Below are 21,835 nucleotides of genomic sequence, written 5' to 3' on the forward strand. Positions count from 1 at the left end.
ACACTATCCAGGCCTTTCACTATTCTGTATGTTTCAATGAAGTCACCCCTCATTCATCTAAACTCCAGCGAGTACAGGCCCAGTGCCGACAAACGCTCATCATATGTTAACCCACTCATTCCTGGGATCATTCTTGTAAACCTCATCTGGACCCTCTCCAGAGCTAGCACATCCTTCCTCAGATATGATGCCCAAAATATTCCAAATGAGGCCTTACCAACACCTTATAGAGTCTCAGCATTACATCCCTGTGTTTGTAATACAAACCCTCTTGAAATAAATGCTAGCATTAAATTTGTTTTCTTCACTACCGATTCGTCTGCAGATTAACTTTTTGAGAATCCTGCACCAGCGCTCCCCAGTCCCTTTGCACCTCCAATATCTGGATTCTCTCCACTACAAGCTGCTCTAAGAGGCACTCTACAAATTCCCTTTCTTGGGGTCCAGTACCAACCTGATTTTCCCTGCATATTGAAATCTCCCATGACCACCATAGCATTGCCTTTTTTACATGCCAATTTTATCTCTTGATGTAACTTGTACCCTATATCCTGGCTACTGTTTGGAGGCCTGTAAATAACTCCCATTAGAGTAGTTTTACCCTTATAATTTCTCAGCTAAACCTCACGAACCAACAAAACTACTGCACCCCCTCTGCCCACCTTTCTGTCTTCCCTGTGAGTCTGAAGAAGGGTTTCGGCCCGAAACGTTGCCTATTTCCTTCGCTCCATAGATGCTGCTGCAACCGCTGAGTTTCTCCAGCATTTTTGTGTACCTTCGATTTACCAGCATCTGCAGTTCCTTCTTAAAAACTTTGTCTTCCCAATTGGATGTTTGAACCCTGTATTTTCAGCTCCCAGCTCCGTTCCACTTGCGGCCACGTCTCCGAAATACCCACATCATACCTGCCAATTTCCAACTGTGCTACAAGCTCATCCAATTTGTTCCTTATGCCGGATTCCTTGTGTATCCAATGGCAATAAAGGGGGCTTTTTCTGGTTGGCTGCCAGTGACTAATGGAGTTAAGTCAGAAGTGATAGTGTGGAAACAGGCCCTTCGGCCCAACTCGCCCACACCGGCCAACAATGTTACATACTCTAAAAAGACTCTGTGCATCTACCCGATCTACTCCTCATGATTTTGATGAGTTCCGCAGGGGTCGGTGCTGGAGCCGCTAAAAGGCTTTGTGGCAAAAAAGTTTGCGGATGATACAAAAAATAGGTGGCAAGGCAGGTAGTGGAGTGGATGGAGGGACTCTGCAGAAGGACTTGGACGTTGGGAGATTCAACAACAGGGAAGCGACCCGCGAGATGATGTCATGGTGGATAACACCCGGTTATGGTCCCTGCCTGTCCCCACGTATCTCGGTGTGAAGCTCTACAGAACGTTGTCATTCAAACAACATCTGGAAGGTGTTCAAGAAGGAACTGCAGATGCTGGAAGATTGAAGGTACACAAAAATGCTGGAGAAACTCAGCGGGTGCAGCAGCATCTATGGAGAGAAGGAAATAGGTGACGTTTCGGCCCTAAACGTCGCCTATTTCCTTCGCTCCATAGATGCTGCTGCACCCGTTGAGTTTCTCCAGCATTTTTGTGTACCTAACATCTGGAAGGTGCCAAGGCAAAGACAAGCACCGCACTGATACGCCGCCTAGCCGGCACCACATGGGGAGCCACGACAAAGACACCGCGCATTTCCACAGTGGCCCTGGTGTTCTCAGCCGCCGAGTCTGGTGCCGTAGCCCTCACGCCAAGAAGCTGGATGCTGCCCTCAACAGCGCCCTGCGGACTGTCTCCGGATGCCTACGAGCCACCCCAGTAACCTAACTGCCCGTCCTCGCCCCAGCCAACATCAGACGAGAAGCAGCCACGCTGGCCCTCTCTCGAAAGGCACAGACCAGTGAATCCCACCTCCTCCATCAGATCGTCACAGAGACACCACGACGAGTGCACCTCAAGTCACGGCGCCCCTTTTCCACGCAAGTCCAAGAGCTGCTCTGCACAACAGCGGTAGACGCTTCTAAGGCCGCCTGGTTCAAGACGAGATGGAGAGACCAGTGGAAGTCAGCAGAACCATCTAGGCTACACCATTACATCAATGACCCCATGGACGTCCCTGGCCAGGACTTGCCCCGAGAGCAGTGGACAACCCTCAACCGCTTGAGGACAGGCATCGGACGCTATGAAGTAGCGATGAGGAGGTGGGGCCTCGTGGACAGTGAGCGCCTCCTGCGAGTGTGGGGACCCAACACAGACAGTGGAGCACATAGTCACCAGTTGCCCCAAACACCGGCCACCGAATGGTGAACAAAGTCTGATTGACCTGGACGATGACACGTTGGCCTGGCTCGCCTCAACGGAGCTGCAGGTCTAAAAGATGTACGACAGAAGAAGAAGAAGGTTGGGAGAGTGTGGAGAGAAGTGGCAGATAAAATATAGTGTAGCAAAGTGTGGAGTCATGCATTTTGGTCATAGGAATAAAGGCGTAGACTATTTTCTAAATTAGGAGAGAATCCAGAAGTTGGAGGTCCAAAGGGACTTGGTAGTGCTGATGCGGGATTCCCAAAAAGTTCATCTGCAAGTCGAATCGGTAGTAAAGAAAGCAAACTCAATGCTAGCATTTATTTCAAGAGGGCTTGTATACAAAAAGCTCGGCTGTAGAGACAAAGTCAGTGGATATTATTAAGGCAGAGATATAGATTCTTGTCAGAGGTTATGGAGAGAAGGCAGGAGAATGGGGTTAGCAGGGAGAGGTAGATCAGCCATGATTGAATGGCGGAGTAGACTTGATGGGCTTAATGGTCTAATTCTACTCCTATTCCGTATGATCTTATAATGATGTTTTAACATTAGTAATATCAACTTGTTTGGAAAACCTACTTGTCCAGTGGGAGATAAATTGGAGTTTTAGTGTAATTTCCAGATCTGCCAATAAAGGGCATTGAGGGGATTTAAGGTTGAGGTGAGAAAAAACTTTTTCACCCAGAGAGTTGTGAATTTGTGGAATTCCCTGCCACAGAGGGCAGTGGAGGCCAAATCACTGGATGGATTTAAGAGAGAGTTAGATAGAGCTCTAGGGGCTAGTGGAATCAAGGGATATGGGGAGAAGGCAGGCACGGGTTATTGATTGGGGACGATCAGCCATAATCACAATGAATGGCGGTGCTGGCTCGAAGGGCCGAATGACTTCCTCCTGCACCCATTTTCTATGTTTCCATGCCACAACCTTAGAGTTTTAGTGTAATCTCCAGATCTGCCACAACCACCTCTACTCCACAAAGTACACTCATTTTTTCCAGTCTATCCACAAAACCAAACTGCCTAATCCAAGATCACTTTGGCAAATCTTGTCTCCATCCTCTCCAATGCTTTTACAATGTACCAGGAGTGCAGGGACCAGAAATGGGCATTACCCCAGCTACAGGGTCAATACCGCAGCTACATAATGCTACCTGTGGCCAAATCATTTATAAATGTCCCAGGAATATAGGAATTTCAAAAAAAAAACATTGGCTCAACCTACCCTGCCACACAAATTCTACACATGTACCCCAGTCATAGAGTGATAGTGTGGAAACAGGCCCTTCAGCCATCTTGCCAACACCAGCTAACATGTCCCAGCTACACCAGTCCCACCTACCTGCGTTTCTGTCTAACTGTTTCTTAAACATTGGGATAGTCCCAGCTTCAACTACCTCCTCTGGCAGCTTGTTCCATACACCCACCACCATTAGTGGGAAAAAAGTGACCGCTCAGATTCCTATTAAATCTTTTCCCCTTCACCTTAACCTATGTCCTCTGGTCCTCGATTCACCTACTCTGGGCAGGAGACTCTGTGCATCTACTCCACCTATTCCTCTCATGATTTTATCTGTAACTGTTATATCTGTTCTTGTTTTTAAGGAACCCCAAGTCTCTCTTCATCAACAACTCCTTTCCTCCTCTTCCAGTTTGTCTTTCCTAGCATGAAATTCCATTTGTGTAATTAACACAATTATCCAGGCTGCACCTCCTTGAGGTTGCTAGGGAAATTGACGAGGGTAAAGCAGTGGATGTTGTCTATATGGACTTTAGTAAGGCCTTTGACAAGGTTCCTCATGGAAGGTTGGTTAAGAAGGTTCAACTGTTGGGTATAAATGCAGGAATAGCAAGATGGATTCAACAGTGGCTGAATGGGAGAAGCTAGAGGGTAATGGTGGATGGCTGTTTATCGGGTTGGAGGCAGGTGACTAGTGGGGTGCCTCAGGGATCGGTGTTGGGTCCTTTGTTGTTTGTCATGTACATCAATGATCTGGATGAAGGTGTGGTAAATTGGATTAGTAAGTGTGCAGATGATACCAAGATAGGGGATGTTGTGGATAATGAAGAGGATTTCCAAAGTCTACAGAGTGATTTAGGCTATTTGGAAAAATGGGCTGAAAGATGGCAGATGGAGTTTAATGCTAATAAATGTGAGGTGCTACACCTTGGCAGGACAAATCAAAATAGGACGTACATGGTAAATGGTAGGGAATTGAAGAATCCAGTTGAACAGAGGGATCTGGGAATAACCGTGCATAGTTCCTTGAAGATGGAATCTCGAATAGATAGGGTGGTAAAGAAAGCTTTTGGTATGCTAGCCTTTAAAAATCAGAGCATTGAGTATAGAAGCTGGGATGTAATGTTAAAATTGTACAAGGCATTGGTGAGACCAAATCTGGAGTATGGTGTACAATTTTGGTCGCCCAATTATAGGAAGGATGTCAACAAAATAGAGAGAGTACAGAGGAGATTTACTAGAATGTTGCCTGGGTTTCAACAACTAAGTTACAGAGATAGGTTGAATAAGTTAGGTCTTTATTCTCTGGAGCGCAGAAGGTTAAGGGGGGACTTGATAGAGGTCTTTAAAATGATGAGAGGGATAGACAAGAGTTGATGTGGACAAGCTTTTCACTTTGAGAATAGGGAAGATTCAAACAAGAGGACATGACTTCAGAATTAAGGGACAGAAGTTTAGGGGTAACATGAGGGGGAACTTCTTTACTCAGCGAGTGGTAGCGGTGTGGAATGAGCTTCCAGTGGAAGTGGTGGAGGCAGGTTCGTTGGTATCATTTAAAAATAAATTGGATAGGCATATGGATGAGAAGGGAATGGAGGGTTATGGTATGAGTGCAGGCAGGTGGGACTAAGGGAAAAAAAGTTGTGTCGGTACGGACTTGTAGGGCCGAGATGGCCTGTTTCCATGCTGTAATTGTTATATGGTTAAACCTAGATTACTGTCCCCAGTTCATTGTGCCTGCGATCCACAAATCTGGAAACCATACAAAGTCCAAACCATATATTACATAGTTATTTCACAGAAGTAGACACTTTGGCTAAGCATCCATTGTTACCCATTCCACCATCATCCCATTTACCCACGAGCTCCATAGTTTTCTGTGGCAGTGATTCAAGTACTTGTCTAGATATTAAAACATTGTGAAAGTATCTGCCACCAACACCTCCTTGGGGAACACATTCCAAATTGCAAACAGTGTGGAAGATTTTTACCTCAGATCACCTCTCAATATTCACACTGTAAACTAATGCCACCTTGCCTTGGCATCCCTACAATAGGGACAATAGGAAACATCCTCAAATTTATTATCGCTCTTCGGTCACCCCTCAGCCTCCTCCACGCCAGGGAAAATAAATCCAGCATATTCAGTTTCTCACAGCTGAAACTCTCCAATTCAGGCAACATCTTCATGAATCTCATTTATACTCTTTCCAGTAAAATCACATCCCCCCCTTTTGTGTGACCAGAATGGCACACAGTACTCCCCAGTGTGGCTTGCCCAGTGCTTTTACGAAGCTGTAACATGGCATCAATGCTGTGGTCAATGAAGGCAAGCATCCCCATTGCCACCTTCACCACCACAGCATTCTGGACTGAACTTTCAGTATTTATGGACATCTCTTCATTAAGCCCTACCACCCCCCTCCATCTATATCGCCCGCTGGGTAGACACAAAATGCTGGAGTAACTCAGCATGGGTGACGTTTCTTCAGACCCAAAACTTCACCCGTTCCTTCTCTCCAGAGATGCTGCCAGTCCTGTTGAGTTACTCCAGCATTTTGTGTCTCCCTTTGATTTAAACCAGCATCTGCAGTTCTTTCCTACACATTATATCCCTCCCTATTTCACTCCTCTTCTTATATGGCACCCTTTCAACCACTAACCTCTTCACTTACTCTACTCATATGCCAATCTAGCCAGGCTTTGTCCCGTCCTCTTTTCCAGCTTTCTCCCCCCCCACTATAATCAATCTGAGGGGTCCTGATTCATCCTCTTAATACCTAAAACAAAACCTATGAAGTTTATTATTTTATCTGTTCAGTATGGGGTTTACAAACCTGTTGTGCTGCTGCTACAGTTGCAAGAAATAATTTCATTGTTCCCTTTTCGGTGCATATGGCAATAAAACACGATTGATATAGGATAAAACTCCAGATTAACATTCTCTAATCGATCCACGCTTGTCCAATTGATTGTTGGTATATCTTTCCTCTCTAGTTATTTGCACGTTCGCAACTCTCTCCCCCCAAAAAATAATCAGTGGATATTGAGAAAGTTGCGACGAGGTCTCATGAACCTGATCAGATCACAGGGAGTCCATGCCGGTTACGCGGTCGGTCCACTCTCGCCACCCGGGTCTTCGTCCCACCGCCTGAAGTGGGCAACCCAGCGTCCCGTCCCCCCCGCCGCTAGCCCAGCCCAGCCCGGCCCCGTGTCCACCACCTCCCCCCGGCCCGGCCTCCACCTCCCCCACCCGGGACAGCCGCCACCTGGATGCCCAGGCCTGCGGCCTAATCCGCACACTGCGCTTGGCGCTCAGGCGCGGATCCAAGCCCCCGCCGCGGTTGCGGTGTGCGGAGTACGGCGGCCGGGCCCGGGCCCGCGGGTTGTGGAGGATAGCTGGCGGGCCCGGGGTCTGGGGTCCGCGAGTGCCCGCCCACCGCCACCGTTCCCCGGCCTCACTCACTTGTCCTTCTCGGTGCCGAAGATGGACGCCAGGTACTCCGCCATCTTCAGCGCCGCCGACGTCACCGCCCCGACGCGCTCCCCCCACGTGACCTCACCCAGCGCGCCCGCGGACACGTGCTCCCGCTCCACCAATAGCGGCCGCCCGCGCCAGGAGGCGGGTTGCTACGCAACCTCCGTTAGGCCTACAGCCCCCCCAGGGCCTACAGCGCCCCCCCCCCCCCCCACCCAGGGCCTACAGCCCCCCCCTCCCCCGGGCCTACAGCCCCCCCCCCCCCCAGGGCCTACAGCCCCCCCCTCCCCCAGGGCTACAGCCCCCCCCCCCCCCGGGCCTACAGCCCCCCCCCCCCCCCCAGGCCTACAGCCCCCCCCCCCCCAGGGCCTACAGTGCCCCCCCCCCGGGCCTACAGCCCCCCCCCCCCCCCCCCCCAGGGCCTACAGCCCCCCCCCCCCCAGGGCCTACAGTGCCCCCCCCCCCCAGGGCCTACAGTGCCCCCCCCCCAGGGCCTACATTGTTCCACGGGCCTACAGCGCCCCCCACCGGGCCTACATTGTTCCACGGGCCTACAGCGCCCCCCCCCCCAGGGCCTACAGCGCCCCGCCCCCCAGGGCCTACAGCGCCCCCCCCTCCCAGGGCCTACAGCGCCCCCCCCTCCCAGGGCCTACAGCGCCCCCCCCCCCCCCAGGGCCTACAGCGCCCCCCCCCCCCCCAGGGCCTACAGCCCCCCCCCCCCCAGGGCCTACAGCGCCCCCCAGGGCCTACATTGTTCCACGGGCCTACAGCGCCCCCCCCCCCCAGGGCCTACAGCGCCCCCCCCCCCAGGGCCTACAGCGCCCCCCCCCCCCCCCCCCAGCCCCCCCCCCCCCCCCCAGGGCCTACAGCCCCTCCCCCTCCCCAGGGCCTACAGCGCCCCCCCCCCCAGGGCCTACAGCGCCCCCCCCCCCAGGGCCTACAGCCCCCCCCCCCCAGGGCCTACAGCGCCCCCCCCCCCTCCTAGGGCCTACAGCGCCCCCCCCCCAGGGCCTACAGCCCCCCCCTCCTAGGGCCTACAGCGCCCCCCCCCTCCCAGGGCCTACAGCCCCCCCCCCTCCCAGGGCCTACAGCCCCCCCCCCTCCCAGGGCCTACAGCCCCCCCCCCCCCCCTACAGCGCCCCCCCCCCCCAGGGCCTACAGCGCCCCCCCCCCAGGGCCTACAGCGCCCCCCCCCCTCCCAGGGCCTACAGCCCCTCCCCCTCCCAGGGCCTACAGCCCCCCCCCCCAGGGCCTACAGCGCCCCCCCCCCCAGGGCCTATAGCGCCCCCCCCCCCCCCAGGGCCTACAGCGCCCCCCCCCCCCCAGGGCTACAGCGCCCCCCCCCCCCCAGGGTCTACAGCCCCCCCCCCCCCCCCCAGGGCCTACAGCGCCCCCCCGCCCCCCAGGGCCTACAGCGCCCCCCCCCCCAGGGCCTACAGCGCCCCCCCCCCCCCCCCCCAGGGCCTACATTGTTCCACGGGCCTACAGCCCCTCCCCCCCCCAGGGCCTACAGCGCCCCCCCCGCCCCCCCCAGGGCCTACAGCGCCCCCCCGCCCCCCAGGGCCTACAGCGCCCCCCCCGCCCCCCCAGGGCCTACAGCGCCCCCCCCCCCCACAGGGCCTACATTGCTCCACGGGCCTACAGCCCCCCACAGGGCCTACAGACCCCCCCCCCCAGGGCCTACAGTGTCTAGGCCTACTGTGTCCCCGGGCCTACAGTGCCCCACAGGGCCTACATTGTCCCCCAAGGCCTACAGTGTCTGGGCCAACAATAGGGGGTTGCACGGAAGGTCACAGGGTCATAGGGCTCGACACACGGAGCCGCTAAATCCAACTGGAAGACATCCGTCACTTCCGGTATATGTTATTAATGCTCGAAACGCATACTTTCCTACCTGTTAAAAACCGCCAAAATGTTGTAATTTTAGCGCTGAAAAAAAATTGTGGGAGTCGGGTGAGTGTGAGAGACATGTACCCAAGATTAGAGCCAGATTTATCACTTCTGAAACATTTAAGATGCCAAAGGAATCCAGAAAAAACATAAATAATGCCTTAGTTGATGAAATACAGTGAGCAAATGGCCAATGTTCGCCAAGCACTCTGGCTGTTGTTGTCCCTTCAGCTCTCTTGTCTATCTACTGTCATTTCTCCTTACTTTTGGAATTCTGAAGTATGCTAAATGTCACTCACGCTTATCCCGATTTCCATAATTTTCTACAGCGCAAAAATTGACAATTTCAGCGGGTTTTAACGGGCCCGCTACGCTGGAAACAATGGTAAATGCCTACCTGCAGTACATCACGTGTAATACATTTGGAGTAGCATAGCAACATTATCTGAATGGTGGCTGATTAGGAGAGGGGGAGATGCAACGAGACCTGGGTGTCATGGTACACCAGTCATTAAAAGTAGGCATGCAGGTGCAGCAGGCAGTGAAGAAGGCGAATGGTATGTTAGAATTCATAGCAAAAGGATTTGAGTATAGGAGCAGGGAGGTTCTACTGCAGTTGTACAGGGTCTTGGTGAGACCACACCTGGAGTATTGCGTACAGTTTTGGTCTCCTAATCTGAGGAAAGACATTCTTGCCATAGAGGGAGTACAGAGAAGGTTCACCAGACTGATTCCTGGGATGTCAGGACTTTCATATGAAGAAAGACTGGATAGACTCGGTTTGTACTCGCTAGAATTTAGAAGATTGAGGTGGGATCTTATAGAAACTTACAAAATTCTTAAGGGGTTGGACAGGCTAGATGCAGGAAGATTGTTCCCGATGTTGGGGGAAGTCCAAAACAAGGGGTCACAGTTTAAGGATAAGGGGGGAAATCTTTTAGGACCGAGATGAGGAAAACATTTTTCACACAGAGAGTGGTGAATCTGTGGAATTCTCTGCCACAGAAGGTAGTTGAGGCTAGTTCATTGGGTATATTTAAGAGGGAGTTAGATGAGGCCCTTGTGGCTAAAGGGATCAGGGGGTATGGAGAGAAGGCAGGTACAGGATATTGAGTTGGATGATCAGCCATGATCATATCGAATGGCGGTGCAGGCTCGAAGGGCCGAATGGCCTACTCCTGCGCCTATTTTCTATGTTTCTATGTAAGTGGGTGGCTCTGGGTGACAGAACGAGGGAGGAGCAAGTTTCCTGAAATGGGAGAAGTTGGTGTCGGGTTGTTGAACACCGAGGCTGAGTGAAAGGTGCTGTTCCTTTGGGTCACATGGCAGTGTTGCTACCTCACAGCACCAGAGATCCAGGTTTGATCCTGACTATGGGCACTGTCAGTTTGCACGTTCTCCCTGTGTCCTGTTTCCTGCAGATGCTCTGGTTTCCTCCCACATCCCAAAGGCATGATGGTTTGTGGGTTAATTGGCTTCTGTAAATTGCGCAGGATGCGAAAGTGGCGTAACATAGAACTCCGTGGGCCGAAAGGCCTGTTTCTATGCTGGACCTTTAAACTAATTAGACCAACAGATGGCTCTCTCACCAAGCGATAGGATTGAATGTTGGAGGATAGTTTCACTGACAAGGTGCACAGGATCTGGGGATGAGAGTCAAACAGTCAAGGCTGTTCACGTTCAGATACAGAGACAATCAGCAGCAGCAGCATAGCTATATAAACAGCACACAAACACATCAATTATACATAGCATTCTAAAATATAATTCAGAAAAGAAACAAGTAGTGTGCAAGGTGGTTTATGGTGTCCTGTCCTAATTGGAGGAAAGTAGCTGGAGGTGCGGGACTTGAGGCTTCTTTACCTCTTGCCCCATGGTAGCAGTGAGCAGAAGGCACGGCTTTCTGGTGGGCATCTGTGATGATAGATGCCGCCTTCTTGAGGGAGAGCCCAGTGTCGATGCTCTCGATGGTGGGGAGGGCAGTGCCTGTGATAGATTGGGCTGAGTCCATCACTCTTTGCATCCTCTTGCTTCCCTGTGAATTGGAATTGCCATTGTAGGTGATACAAGCAGGCAGGATAGTTCACACAGTCCATCTGTAGGTGTTGTTAGAGTATTTCCGGAATTTGAAGATGCTAACTCTCTCCATCACTGACCCACCAAGTGCTGACTCGAAGGGCCGAATGGCCTACTCCTGCACCTATTGTCTATTGTCGAAAAACTGGCCTGGGATGACCCGACTGTTGTATGAAATAAAGTATTTCATTGCACCTGGGTGCTCGTGATGAACCTTTCTGGAGTCAACAATCATTTCCTTGAGGGGTGGTAGACAAAATTGCTGGAGAAACTCAGCGGGTGGGGCAGCATCTGTGGCTTTTTCCTTGTAGGGTTGTCTACTGTGCTGTGGAGAAAGGTTTAAACTGATTTGACAGGAATGGGAACAGAGTGGGCTGAGGTGCAGTCACACACAGTAGAGAGGGCAGGGCAGTCACACACAGTAGAGAGGGCAGGCTGGGCGTGATCAGCCACATGAAGATATGGAAGCCAAGCTGCATGGGTTGTCATACAAGGACGCTGACCAGTCAGCACAGGACTGGGCCATTGCATGGGTATGATATTGGTACCCTACAGACATGATTGGAAGATGGGCAGGACAGGCACTGCAATATTCCAGGGTCCTCAGGCATGGTGGACAGTCGGTGAAAGACCAGGGGTTTGCAACATTTTCACTAAATGAGTCTGTTTGCAAATTTCCTGGTCAGTGTTTGCTCTCCGCGGGGTGGAAAGTGGGGAATGTGATCACCACCAGTGCCTGTCTGAGATTCTGGCTCAGGATGATCCAAGCTGCGCCTGAATTAATTCCTGCCATCTCTGTTCCGCTGAAGTTGCTGATCTTGTCTTGAGCTCCGGCCAAAACGTTAGCAGGGCGACAATGGGGATTTGTCGATGCTTGTTCAGTGGCTCTGACCTGGAAAACAACTCTGATGCTGATTTAATTCAACACTCGTCGGTAGACAGTTGCTGCGGGTGGTACCACCATCACGTGAGCATGCCCAGTGTACCAGCAGATCCCTGCAGCCAGCTGGGGTCAACACTTCCCCACCCTCAGGGTACCAGCAGATCCCTGCAGCCAGCTGGGATCAACATCTCCCCAACCCCAGTGTACCAGCAGATCCCTGCAGCCAGCTGGGATCAACATCTCCCCAACCCCAGTGTACCAGCAGATCCCTGCAGCCAGCTGGGATCAACATCTCCCCAACCCAGTGTACCAGCAGATCCCTGCAGCCAGCTGGGGTCAACATCTCCCCACCCAGTGTACCCAGTGTACCAGTGTACCAGCAGATCCCTGCATCCTGCTGGGGTCAACATCTCCCACCCCAGTGTACCAGCATATCCCTGCAGCCAGCTGGGGTCAACATCTCCCCACCCAGCTTTTTACTGTACCTCGGTACACGTGACAATAAACCGCACTAAGATCTCTGGAGCTAGTGCTTCTCCCTGGTTGGGGTCAACATTATCCCTCAGCTCCAATGACCTGACCTGACCTCCCAGAAACTCTACACACGATGGGCAACTCTGCTGCCCGTTCCTCTGCCATCAGCTGTAGGCAAACCTTCATGGTCTATGGTCATCATCTACACCAAAGCCACCACCATCACTGGCTCACACCGGCCATTGCCTAGCCTCTCCACCGCCGACTTCCACCTCTACTGCCAGTTCACGAAGTGGCTCCAGAAATCGTGAGCACTTGGTGATAATTTTCCAATGTTCTATAGACTCAGGATCAGTTTCTGTGGAGTGGAGGGTAGCTAATGTTACCCCACATTTTAAGAAAGGCGGGATAGAGAAAGCAGGGAATTATAGACCAGTTAGCCTGACATCGGTGGTGGGGAAGATGCTGGAGTCAATTATAAAAGATGAAATAGCTGCACATTTGGATAGCAGCAACAGGATCGGTCTGAGTCAGCATGGATTTACGAAGAGGAAATCATGACCTGACCTGGAATTTTTTGAAGATGTAACTAGGAAAATGGACAAGGGAGTGGATGTAGTGTACCTGGACTTTCAGAAAGCATTTAATAAGGTCCCACATAGGATATTAGTTGGCAAAATTAGAGCACATGGTATTGGGGGTATGGCACTGACATGGATAGAAAATTGGTTGTCAGACAGGAAACAAAGAGTAGGGATAAACGGGTCCCTTTCAGAATGGCAGGCAGTGACTAGTGGGGTACCGCAAGGCTCAGTGCTGGGTCTGCAGCTATTTACAATATATATATTAATGATTTAGATAGATTAAGGGTACCATTAGCAAATTTGCAGATGACACAAAGCTGGGTGGCAGTGTGAACTGTGAGGAGGATGCTATGAGGATGCAGGGTGACTTGGATAGGTTGGGTGAGTGGGCAGATGCACGGCAGATGCAGTTTAATGTAGATAAATGTGAGGTTTTCCACTTTGGTGGCAAGAACAGGAAGGCAGATTATTATCTGAATAGTATCAAGTTGGGAAAAGGGGAAGTGCAACAGGATCTGTGGGTTCCTGTTCATCAGTTCAATGAAAGTAACCATGCAGGTACAGCAGGCAGTGAAGAAAATGAATGGCATGTTGGCCTTCATAACAAGAGGAGTTGAGTATAGGAGCAAAGAGGTCCTTCTGCAGTTGTATATTCCCCTACTGAGACCACACGTGGAGTATTGTGTGCAGTTTTGGTCTCCAAATTTGAGGAAGGACAATCTTGCTATTGAGGGAGTGCAGCGTAGGTTCACCAGGTTAATTCCCAGGATGGTGGGTCTGTCATATGATGAAAGAATGGAGCGGCTGGGCTTGTACACTCTGGAGTTCATAAGGATGAGAGGGCATCTTATTGAAACATATAAGATTATTAATAGATTGGACACGCTATAGGCAGGAAACATGTTCCCGATGTTGGGGGAGTCCAGAACCAGGGGCCACAGTTTAAGAATAAGGGCCCTTTAGAATGGAGATGAGGAAAAACATTTTCACCCAGAGAGTTGTGATTCTGTGAAATTCTCTGTCTCAGAAGGCAGTGGAGGCCTATTCCCTCGATACTTTCAAGACAGAGTTAGATAGAGCTCTTAACGATAGTGGTGTCAGGGGATATGGGGAGAAGGCAGGAACGGGGTACTGATCGTGGATGATCAGCTAATGTCACAGTGAATGGCGGTGCTGGCTCGAATGGCCGAATGGCCGACTCCTGCACCTATTGTCCATTGTTTATTCACATGAAAACTTACTGATCAACGTCTATAAGAAATAGGAAGCATATGCAAGATTTAGGAAGCTGATATCAGTCAAGGCCCCTGAGGAATACAAAGGCAGCAGAAAAAAACTTAAACAAGAAATTAGGACTGAGAGGGGCAATGAAATGTAGAAACTAGGAACAAAAAAGGATATAGTGCTGGAGTAAGTCAGCGGATCAGGCAGCATCTGTGGAGAACATGGATAGGTGACGTTTCAAAGTGCTGGAGTAACTCAGCGGGTCAGGCAGCATCTCTGGAGAACTGTGTAACACACGCCTGATAGCGTGTTCCATATAACACACGCCTGGTTCCGTGTAACACACGGCTGGTAGTGTGTAAGACGGGGGCCTGTGAGGAGGGTGGCATTGGGAAGCCCCTCGCTCAGGACCAGTGTACACTCTCCCTCCTTCCCGTCAGAGGGCCTTTTGTTTGGGTTGGGAGTTGTTTGTCCTGAGCTGTCTGCCTGCTGCTCACTCACCCTTTATTATCTGCTGACAGACGATGATCCCGTTCCAGAATTATCCAGATATCGCTGCCATTCAGCGGCACGTATATAAACGAGCTGATGGCAGGGCTGCTCACTGGCGGTGTGGGGAAGGACAATGGAGGTCACCATTCAGTATCCGTGGTTCAAGCGCTCTCTGCCCAGCTTCTACAACAGCCGCCTCCTGCAACAGCTTTTTGGGGAGGGCCCCTTTGACCGGGACTTTCTCCCTTTCCTCTCCTCCACCGTCAGCCCATTCTACAGGTCGCCAATCTTCCGCACTTTGTTGGACTCGGGGATTTCTGAGGTAAACGTTGCCGCAGGAGACGGCTCGCACGGCTAACCGGCCTGGGGGGCAGTCTGGGTTCATCACAGGTCACATCGTCTGCTTCTGTCCAAAGACGGGTGGGTGTGGGGAGGGAGATAACAAGAGGAATCGAGTATAGGAGCAAAGAGGTCCTCCTGCAGTTGTACAGGACCCTGGTGAGACCACACCTGGAGTATTGTGTGCAGTTTTGGTCCCCTAATTTGAGGAAGGACATTCTTGCTATTGAGGGAGCCCAGCGTAGGTTTACAAGGTTAATTCCCGGGATGGCGTGACTGTCATATGCTGAGAGAATGGAGCAGCTGGGCTTGTACACTCTGGAGTTTAGACGGATGAGAGGATATCTCATTGAAACATATAAGATTATTAAGGGTTTGGACACGCTAGAGGCAGGAAACATGTTCCTGATGTTGGGGGAGTCCAGAACCAGGGGCCACACACAGTTTATGAATAAGGAGTAAGCCATTTAAAACGGAGACGAGGAAACACTTTTTCTCAGAGTGGTGAGTCTGTGGAATTCTCTGCGTCAGAGGGCGGTGGAGGCCTGTTCTCTGGATAATTTCAAGAGAGAACTAGATAGGGCTCTTAAAGATAGCGGAGTCAGGGGATATGGGGAGAAGGCAGGAACGGGGTACAGATTGGGGATCCAATCCAATCCAATCCAACTTTATTTGTTAAGAACTTTAAAACAGCCAATGTTGACCAAAGTGCTGTACAGAAGAATAAACAAGACATCATAAACAGACACCATAACAGCTCACATTGGTGCTGGCTTGAAGGGCCGAATGGCCTACTCCTGCACCTATTGTCTATTGAGTGTGGGGGTGAGAGGTAGGTGAGGGATGTGAGGGGGAGGTTATGATCGGGGGCGAGGGAGGGGATGGGGGGAGGTGAGGGGTAACACTGAAGGGGGGAAAGGGGACGTGAGACCTGTGGATGTGATGGGGTGAGAGTTTGGGGGGGGGGGAATGGAGAATGGCAAGGGTGACAGGTGGAGTGAAGAGTGTCCCTGGCATTGCAGAGATAGTCTGTACCCTAAACACACTGAGCGGTTAGTTCCTGTTGAATGGGCAGGTCAGACTGTGAGTGTGAGTATAAGTGTGTGTGTGAGTGTAAGTGTGTGTGTGAGTGTGTGTGTGTGTGTGAGTGTAAGTGTGTGTGTGTGAGTGAGTGTGTGTGTGTGTGTGTGAGTGTGTGTGTGAGTGTGTGTGTGTGTGTGTAAGTGTGTGTGTGTGTGAGTGTGTGTGTAAGTGTGAGTGTGTGTGTGAGTGTAAGTGTGTGTGTGTGTGTGTGTAAGTGTGTGTGTGTGTGTGAGTGTGTGTGAGTGTAAGTGTGTGTGAGTGTAAGTGTGTGTGAGTGTAAGTGTGTGTGTGTGTGTAAGTGTGTGTGAGTGTAAGTGTGTGTGAGTGTAAGTGTGTGTGCGTGAGTGAGTGTAAGTGTGAGAGCTGTCAGCATCTTACTGCCTGTACTGTTTCAGGTTCACTCTGACAAGGACTGTTTTACAATTACCCTGAACGTGAAGCACTTCAGCCCCGAGGAGCTGACGGTCAAGATCGCCGATGACTTTGTGAACATCCATGGGAAGCACCTGGAGCGACAGGTGAGTTGTGGCCACCGGCTGGAGCCTCCGCTACCCTCGTTACTCCAGCACTCTGTGAAACGTCTCCGATCATTTCACATTGGCATGAAGCATCAAGTTTGTGGATGATGCGAAAATAGGTGGAAGGGCAGTTAGTGTAGAGAAAGCAGGGACTCTGCAGAAGGACTTGGACAGATTGGGAGAGTGGGCAGACAAGTGGCAGATGGAATATAGTGTAGCAAAGTGTGGACTCATACATTTTGGCAGTAGGAATAAAGGCTTAGACTATTTTCGAAATGGGGAGAGAATCCAGAAATCAGAGGTGCAAAGGGACTTGGGAGCTGGTGCAGGATTCCCAAAAAGTTAATCTGCAGTCGAATCGGTGGTAAAGAAAGCAAACTCAATGCTAGCATTTATTTCAAGAGGGCTTGTATACAAAAACAGGGATGTAATGTAGAGGCTCTATAAGGCGCTGGTCAGGCCACATTTGGGATAATGTGAACAATTTTGGGCATCATATCTGAGGAAGGATGTGCCGGCTCTGGAGAGGGTCCAGAGGAGGTTTACAAGAACGATCCCAGGAACGAGTGGGTTAACATATGATGAGCGTTTGTCGGCACTGGGCCTGTACTCACTGGTGTTTAGAAGAATGAGGGGGGATCTCATTGAAACATACAGAATAGTGAAAGGCCTGGATAGAGTGGATGTGGAGAGGATGTTTCCACTAGTGGGAGAGTCTAGGACTAGTGGTCACAGTCTCAGAATTAAAGGATGTTCTTTTAGGAAGGAGATGACGAATTCCTTTAGTCAGAGGGTGGTTAATCTGTGGCATTCTTTGCTGCAGAAGGCTATGGAGGCCAAGTCAGTGGATATTTTTAAGGCAGAGATGGTACGGGTGTCAGGGGTTATGGGGAGAAGGCAGGAAATGGGGTTAGGAGGGAGAGATAGATCAGCCAATGGCGAAGTACTTGATGGGCCGAATGGCCTAATTCAGCTTCTATCACTTTTGATGTCAGATCCATAGACAATGGGTGAAGGAGTAGGCCATTAGGCCCTTCGAGCCAGCACCACCATTCAATTTGATCATAGCTGATCATCCAGCTGATTCTGCCAGCCCTAAGAGCTCTAACTAACTCTCCTCAGTGAATCGGCCTCCACTGCCTTCTGTGGCAGAGAATTCCAGAGATTCACAACTCTCTGGGTGGAAAGGTTTTTCCTCATCTCTGTTCTAAATGGCTTACCCATTATTCTTAAACTGGGGCCCCTGGTTCTGGGCTCCCCCAACATCGGGAACATGTTTCCTGCATCTAGCGTGTCCAAATCCTTAATAACTTTTTGTTTCTACAAGAACCCTCTCATCCTTATAAATTCCAGTGAATACAAGCCCAGCCGCTCCATACTTTCATCATACGAGTCCAGCCATCCCAGGAATTAGCCTCGTGAACCTACGCTGCACTGCCTCAATAGCAAGAATGTCCTTTCTCAAATTAGGGGACCAAAACTGCACACAATACTCCAGATGTGGTCTCACCAGGGCCCTGTACAACTTTGCTCCTAGTCATCCCCTCTCGTTATGAAGGCCAACATGCCATTAGCATTCTTCACTGCCTGCTGTACCTGCATGCTTACTTTCAGTGACTGATGTACAAGGACACCCAGGTCTCGTTGTACTTCCCCTTTTCCTAATCCGACACTATTCAGTTAATAATCTGCCTTCCTGTTCTTGCCACCAAAGTGAATAACCTCACATTGATCCACATTATACTGCGTCTGCCTTGCATCTTATAATCTATCCATGTTCTCCAGATATGCTGCCTGACCCGCTGAGTTACTCCAGCACTCTGTGAAACGTCACCTATCAATGTTCTCCACAGATGCTGCCTGACCCGTTGAGTTACTCCAGCACTCTGTGAAACGTCACCTATCCATGTTCTCCACAGATGTTGCCTGACCCGCTGAGTTACTCCAGCACTCTGTGAAACGTCACCTATCCATGTTCTCCACAGATGTTGCCTGACCCGCTGAGTTACTCCAGCATTCTGTGAAACGTCACCTATCCATGTTCTCCACAGATGCTGCCTGACCCGCTGAGTTACTCCAGCACTCTGTGAAACGTCACCTATCCATGTTCTCCACAGATGCTGCCTGACCCGTTGAGTTACTCCAGCACTCTGTGAAACGTCACCTATCCATGTTCTCCACAGATGTTGCCTGACCCGCTGAGTTACTCCAGCACTCTGTGAAACGTCACCTATCCATGTTCTCCACAGATGTTGCCTGACCCGCTGAGTTACTCCAGCACTCTGTGAAACGTCACCTATCCATGTTCTCCACAGATGTTGCCTGACCCACTGAGTTGCTCCAACACTCTGTGTCCTTTTTCGACGTGAGAGCAGGTGTAACTCCGGCCCCTCGAGAGGTCCATTCAGCGAGGTCATCGCTGCCCAAAACCCTTCTCTGTTGCCCTCTTCCCTACACGTTTCACAACGTCCACTTTAAACACGTCTCATGAAAAAGCCTTCCTCTTATGAAAGGTGAATCATCTTGGACAATTTGGTCCAATTCTGAGGACGTGAGAGATGACCATCGGGAGCCTGTCATGGCCTGGACTTACATTCAACAAGTTGTCACATGTAGCACTGCTGCATAAAGCGAGTGAACTGGCTGCCCATAGAGAGAGAGAAAGGTGGAATAAATGGGACCTTCAGAGTGGATGGGCTCTCTGTTGTCAGGCAGCAGTTCTAGGATGCAGTTGTCAGAGTTTATTGGTGGAAAGTAAGAGTTCATGCACTTTGGAAAAAGAAAAATCAAAAGGCAGTTTGTATCTTGTATCTGAATGGAGAGAGCCTGTTCTAGCAGGCAGCTCCGACAACAAGGCAATTATACTTGTATACTTATACTTGTATACTTATACTTCTGTTAGCTTTAGTTAGGTGTGGATCAATAGTGGAAGTTGAAGATGTGCACATTCCATCAGAATGAAGAACAAGATAGACAGAGTGCTGGAGTAACTCAGCGGGTCAGGCAGCATCTGTGGAGAACATGGATAGGTGACGTTTCAGGTCAAGACCCTTCTTCAGACTGGAGTCTATTCCTTTCCTCCAGAGATTCTGCCTGTCCCGCGGAGTTACTCCAGCACATTGAGTTTCTCCGTACTCTTGTTTATGATTGCTGACTGTCCCCAGGTGGAGGTGTGGGATTGTGTTGGGCTGCGAAGGGGGAGAGCGGGGTATGAGGGGAGGGGTGTGTGCTGTGGGCGAGGCGGGGGCAGGGCAGGTGAGGGGGCAGGGCAGGTGGGGGGTGGTTCTTGGTGCTGCTGTGTTGGTCTGATCGCTGACTCTGTCTCCAGGAAGAAGATGGGTGGGTTTCGCGCGAGTTCCATCGCAGTTACCGGTTGCCCAGCAACCTGGACCAGTCGGCCTTCAGCTGCTCGATGTCCAGTGATGGGTTCCTCAGCCTCTGCTGCCCCAGGTTTCACACCACAGACGACCTGAAGCAGAACGAGCGATCCATCCCTGTGAGCCGCGACGACAAGCAGTGTATGGAGCCCGAGAGCAGAGCGGCCTGAGGCGGTGTGGACAATGGACAGTCCAGCGGCCTGACCCTGACCCCTCTCCTGGCCTGACCCCGACCCCTCTCCTGGCCTGACCTTGACCCCTTACCTGGCCTGATCCTGACCTCTCTCCTGGCCTGACCCCGACCCCTCTCCTGACCCTGACCCTGACGCACGTCCTATTCTCACTGGCTGCAGAAACATCAATAAACATTCAGATGTGAACACAGTTGTCGATTGTGTACAAAGTGCAACGGCTCAGACCGCGCAACTGGACCCGGCACTGGGGGGGGGGGGGGGGGGGGGGGGGGGGGGGGGGGGGGGGGGGGGGGTGGGGGGGTGGGATGGGAGAGGATAAGGGGACGGGAGGGGGAGCCACATCTCGGCGGGTCAGATATTGGAGCAGACACAGAGTGAACGATGACCGGACCAAGGGCCCCATTATGACATGGTCTGAGCGGCAGCGAGGCAGAGAGCTGGTCTCCATGTGTTGTCAGAGATGGAGCAGCCGGGACAGCCGAGTGTTGGGGTTCACCTGTGGCTGGGGAAGGGCAGCCCCCCACGTTACTGATACAGAGTGGGGTGAGGGGGTGACAGGGTGGGGAAGGTGATGGATCCACACGACCCAGACCCCAGCAGCCGGCTGACCACTCGCTCTGGTTAAATTGCCTCATGCTTTCACGCAGGACCCTCCCTCCGGCCCACCGGGTCACTACATGGTTCCAGGGGTCACGGGGTTAGAGTTGTGGCCAAAGGCCCAGCCACTGAAGGGCCCGGACCCTCGACGCCGGGGTCACTGGGGTGCAGGGGCCCGGCCTCAGTTCACCAGCACGATTCTGCTGAGCCTCAGTCGTCCCCTCAACTGACCGGTCTCACCGCGGCCCCAGGGTCGACAAGGGCAGGGCAGCCCGTTGTAGCAGCTCAGAGGGAGGGAATCAGGTGAGGGGTCGGGAGAAGGGGGGACCCCCCTCCCCCCCCCCCCCCCAGTCTCCGGGGTCCATTGGCCGCAGATCCCTGTGAACAAAGATCATAAGGTCATAAAGGATAAGAGCAGAATTAGGCCATTCAGCCCATCAAGTCCACTCCACCATTCAATCATGGCTGATCTATCTCTCCCTCCCAACCCCATTCTCCTGCTTCCCGTACTAATCAAGAATCTATCTATCTCTGCCTTAAAAATGTCCATTGACTTGTGGCCCACAGATTCACCACCCTCTAACTAAATAAATTCCTCCTCATCTCCTCTCCAGCCCCCCCCCGCCCTCCCCCACCCAGATACCCCTTCGCACTGGTGGGTGCTACAGAGTGGGTGCTGCAGAGTGGGTGCTACAGCAGAGTGGGTGCTACAGTGTGGGTGCTGCAGTGTGGGTGCTGCAGTGTGGGGGCTGCAGAGTGGGTGCTGCAGTGTGGGTGCTGCAGTGTGGGGGCTGCACAGTGGGGGTGCTACAGTGTGGGTGCTGCAGTGTGGGTGCTACAGTGTGGGTGCTGCAGTGGGGTGCAGCAGTGTGGGTGCTGCAGTGTGGGTGCTGCAGTGTGGGGGTTGCTGCAGCAGTGTGGGTGCTACAGAGTGGGGGCTACAGTGTGGGTGCTGTGGGTGCTGCAGTGTGGGTGCTACAGTGTGGGTGCTGCAGTGTGGGTGCTGCAGTGTGGGTGCTGCAGAGTGGGTGCTACAGTGTGGGTGCTGCAGTGTGGGTGCTGCAGTGTGGGTGCTGCAGTGTGGGGGT

General features: G+C 51.8%; 2 protein-coding genes across 2 annotated transcripts in view; one reads left to right on the forward strand and one right to left on the reverse strand.

Moving 5' to 3' along the window:
* The window catches only part of u2af1 (U2 small nuclear RNA auxiliary factor 1), a 37,575-nt gene extending 30,421 nt beyond the window's left edge, over positions 1–7,154 (reverse strand). The window contains exon 1 of the mRNA XM_055645287.1: positions 7,005–7,154. Coding sequence (XP_055501262.1) covers positions 7,005–7,048 — 44 coding nt within the window. The 5' untranslated portion in view covers positions 7,049–7,154. The remainder of the gene's footprint in view (positions 1–7,004) is intronic.
* Positions 7,155–14,724: 7,570 nt separating this feature from the next.
* Positions 14,725–20,237, forward strand: cryaa (crystallin, alpha A). The gene is made up of 3 exons (XM_055645288.1): positions 14,725–14,961; positions 16,457–16,579; positions 19,908–20,237. Exons 1-3 carry the CDS (start codon positions 14,773–14,775, stop codon positions 20,124–20,126), a joined length of 531 nt encoding a protein of 176 aa, XP_055501263.1. The 5' UTR covers positions 14,725–14,772; the 3' UTR covers positions 20,127–20,237.
* Positions 20,238–21,835: the final 1,598 nt, after the last annotated feature.

Source organism: Leucoraja erinacea, chromosome 13, assembly GCF_028641065.1.
Source record: "Leucoraja erinacea ecotype New England chromosome 13, Leri_hhj_1, whole genome shotgun sequence".
Taxonomy (NCBI): Eukaryota; Metazoa; Chordata; class Chondrichthyes; order Rajiformes; family Rajidae; genus Leucoraja; species Leucoraja erinaceus.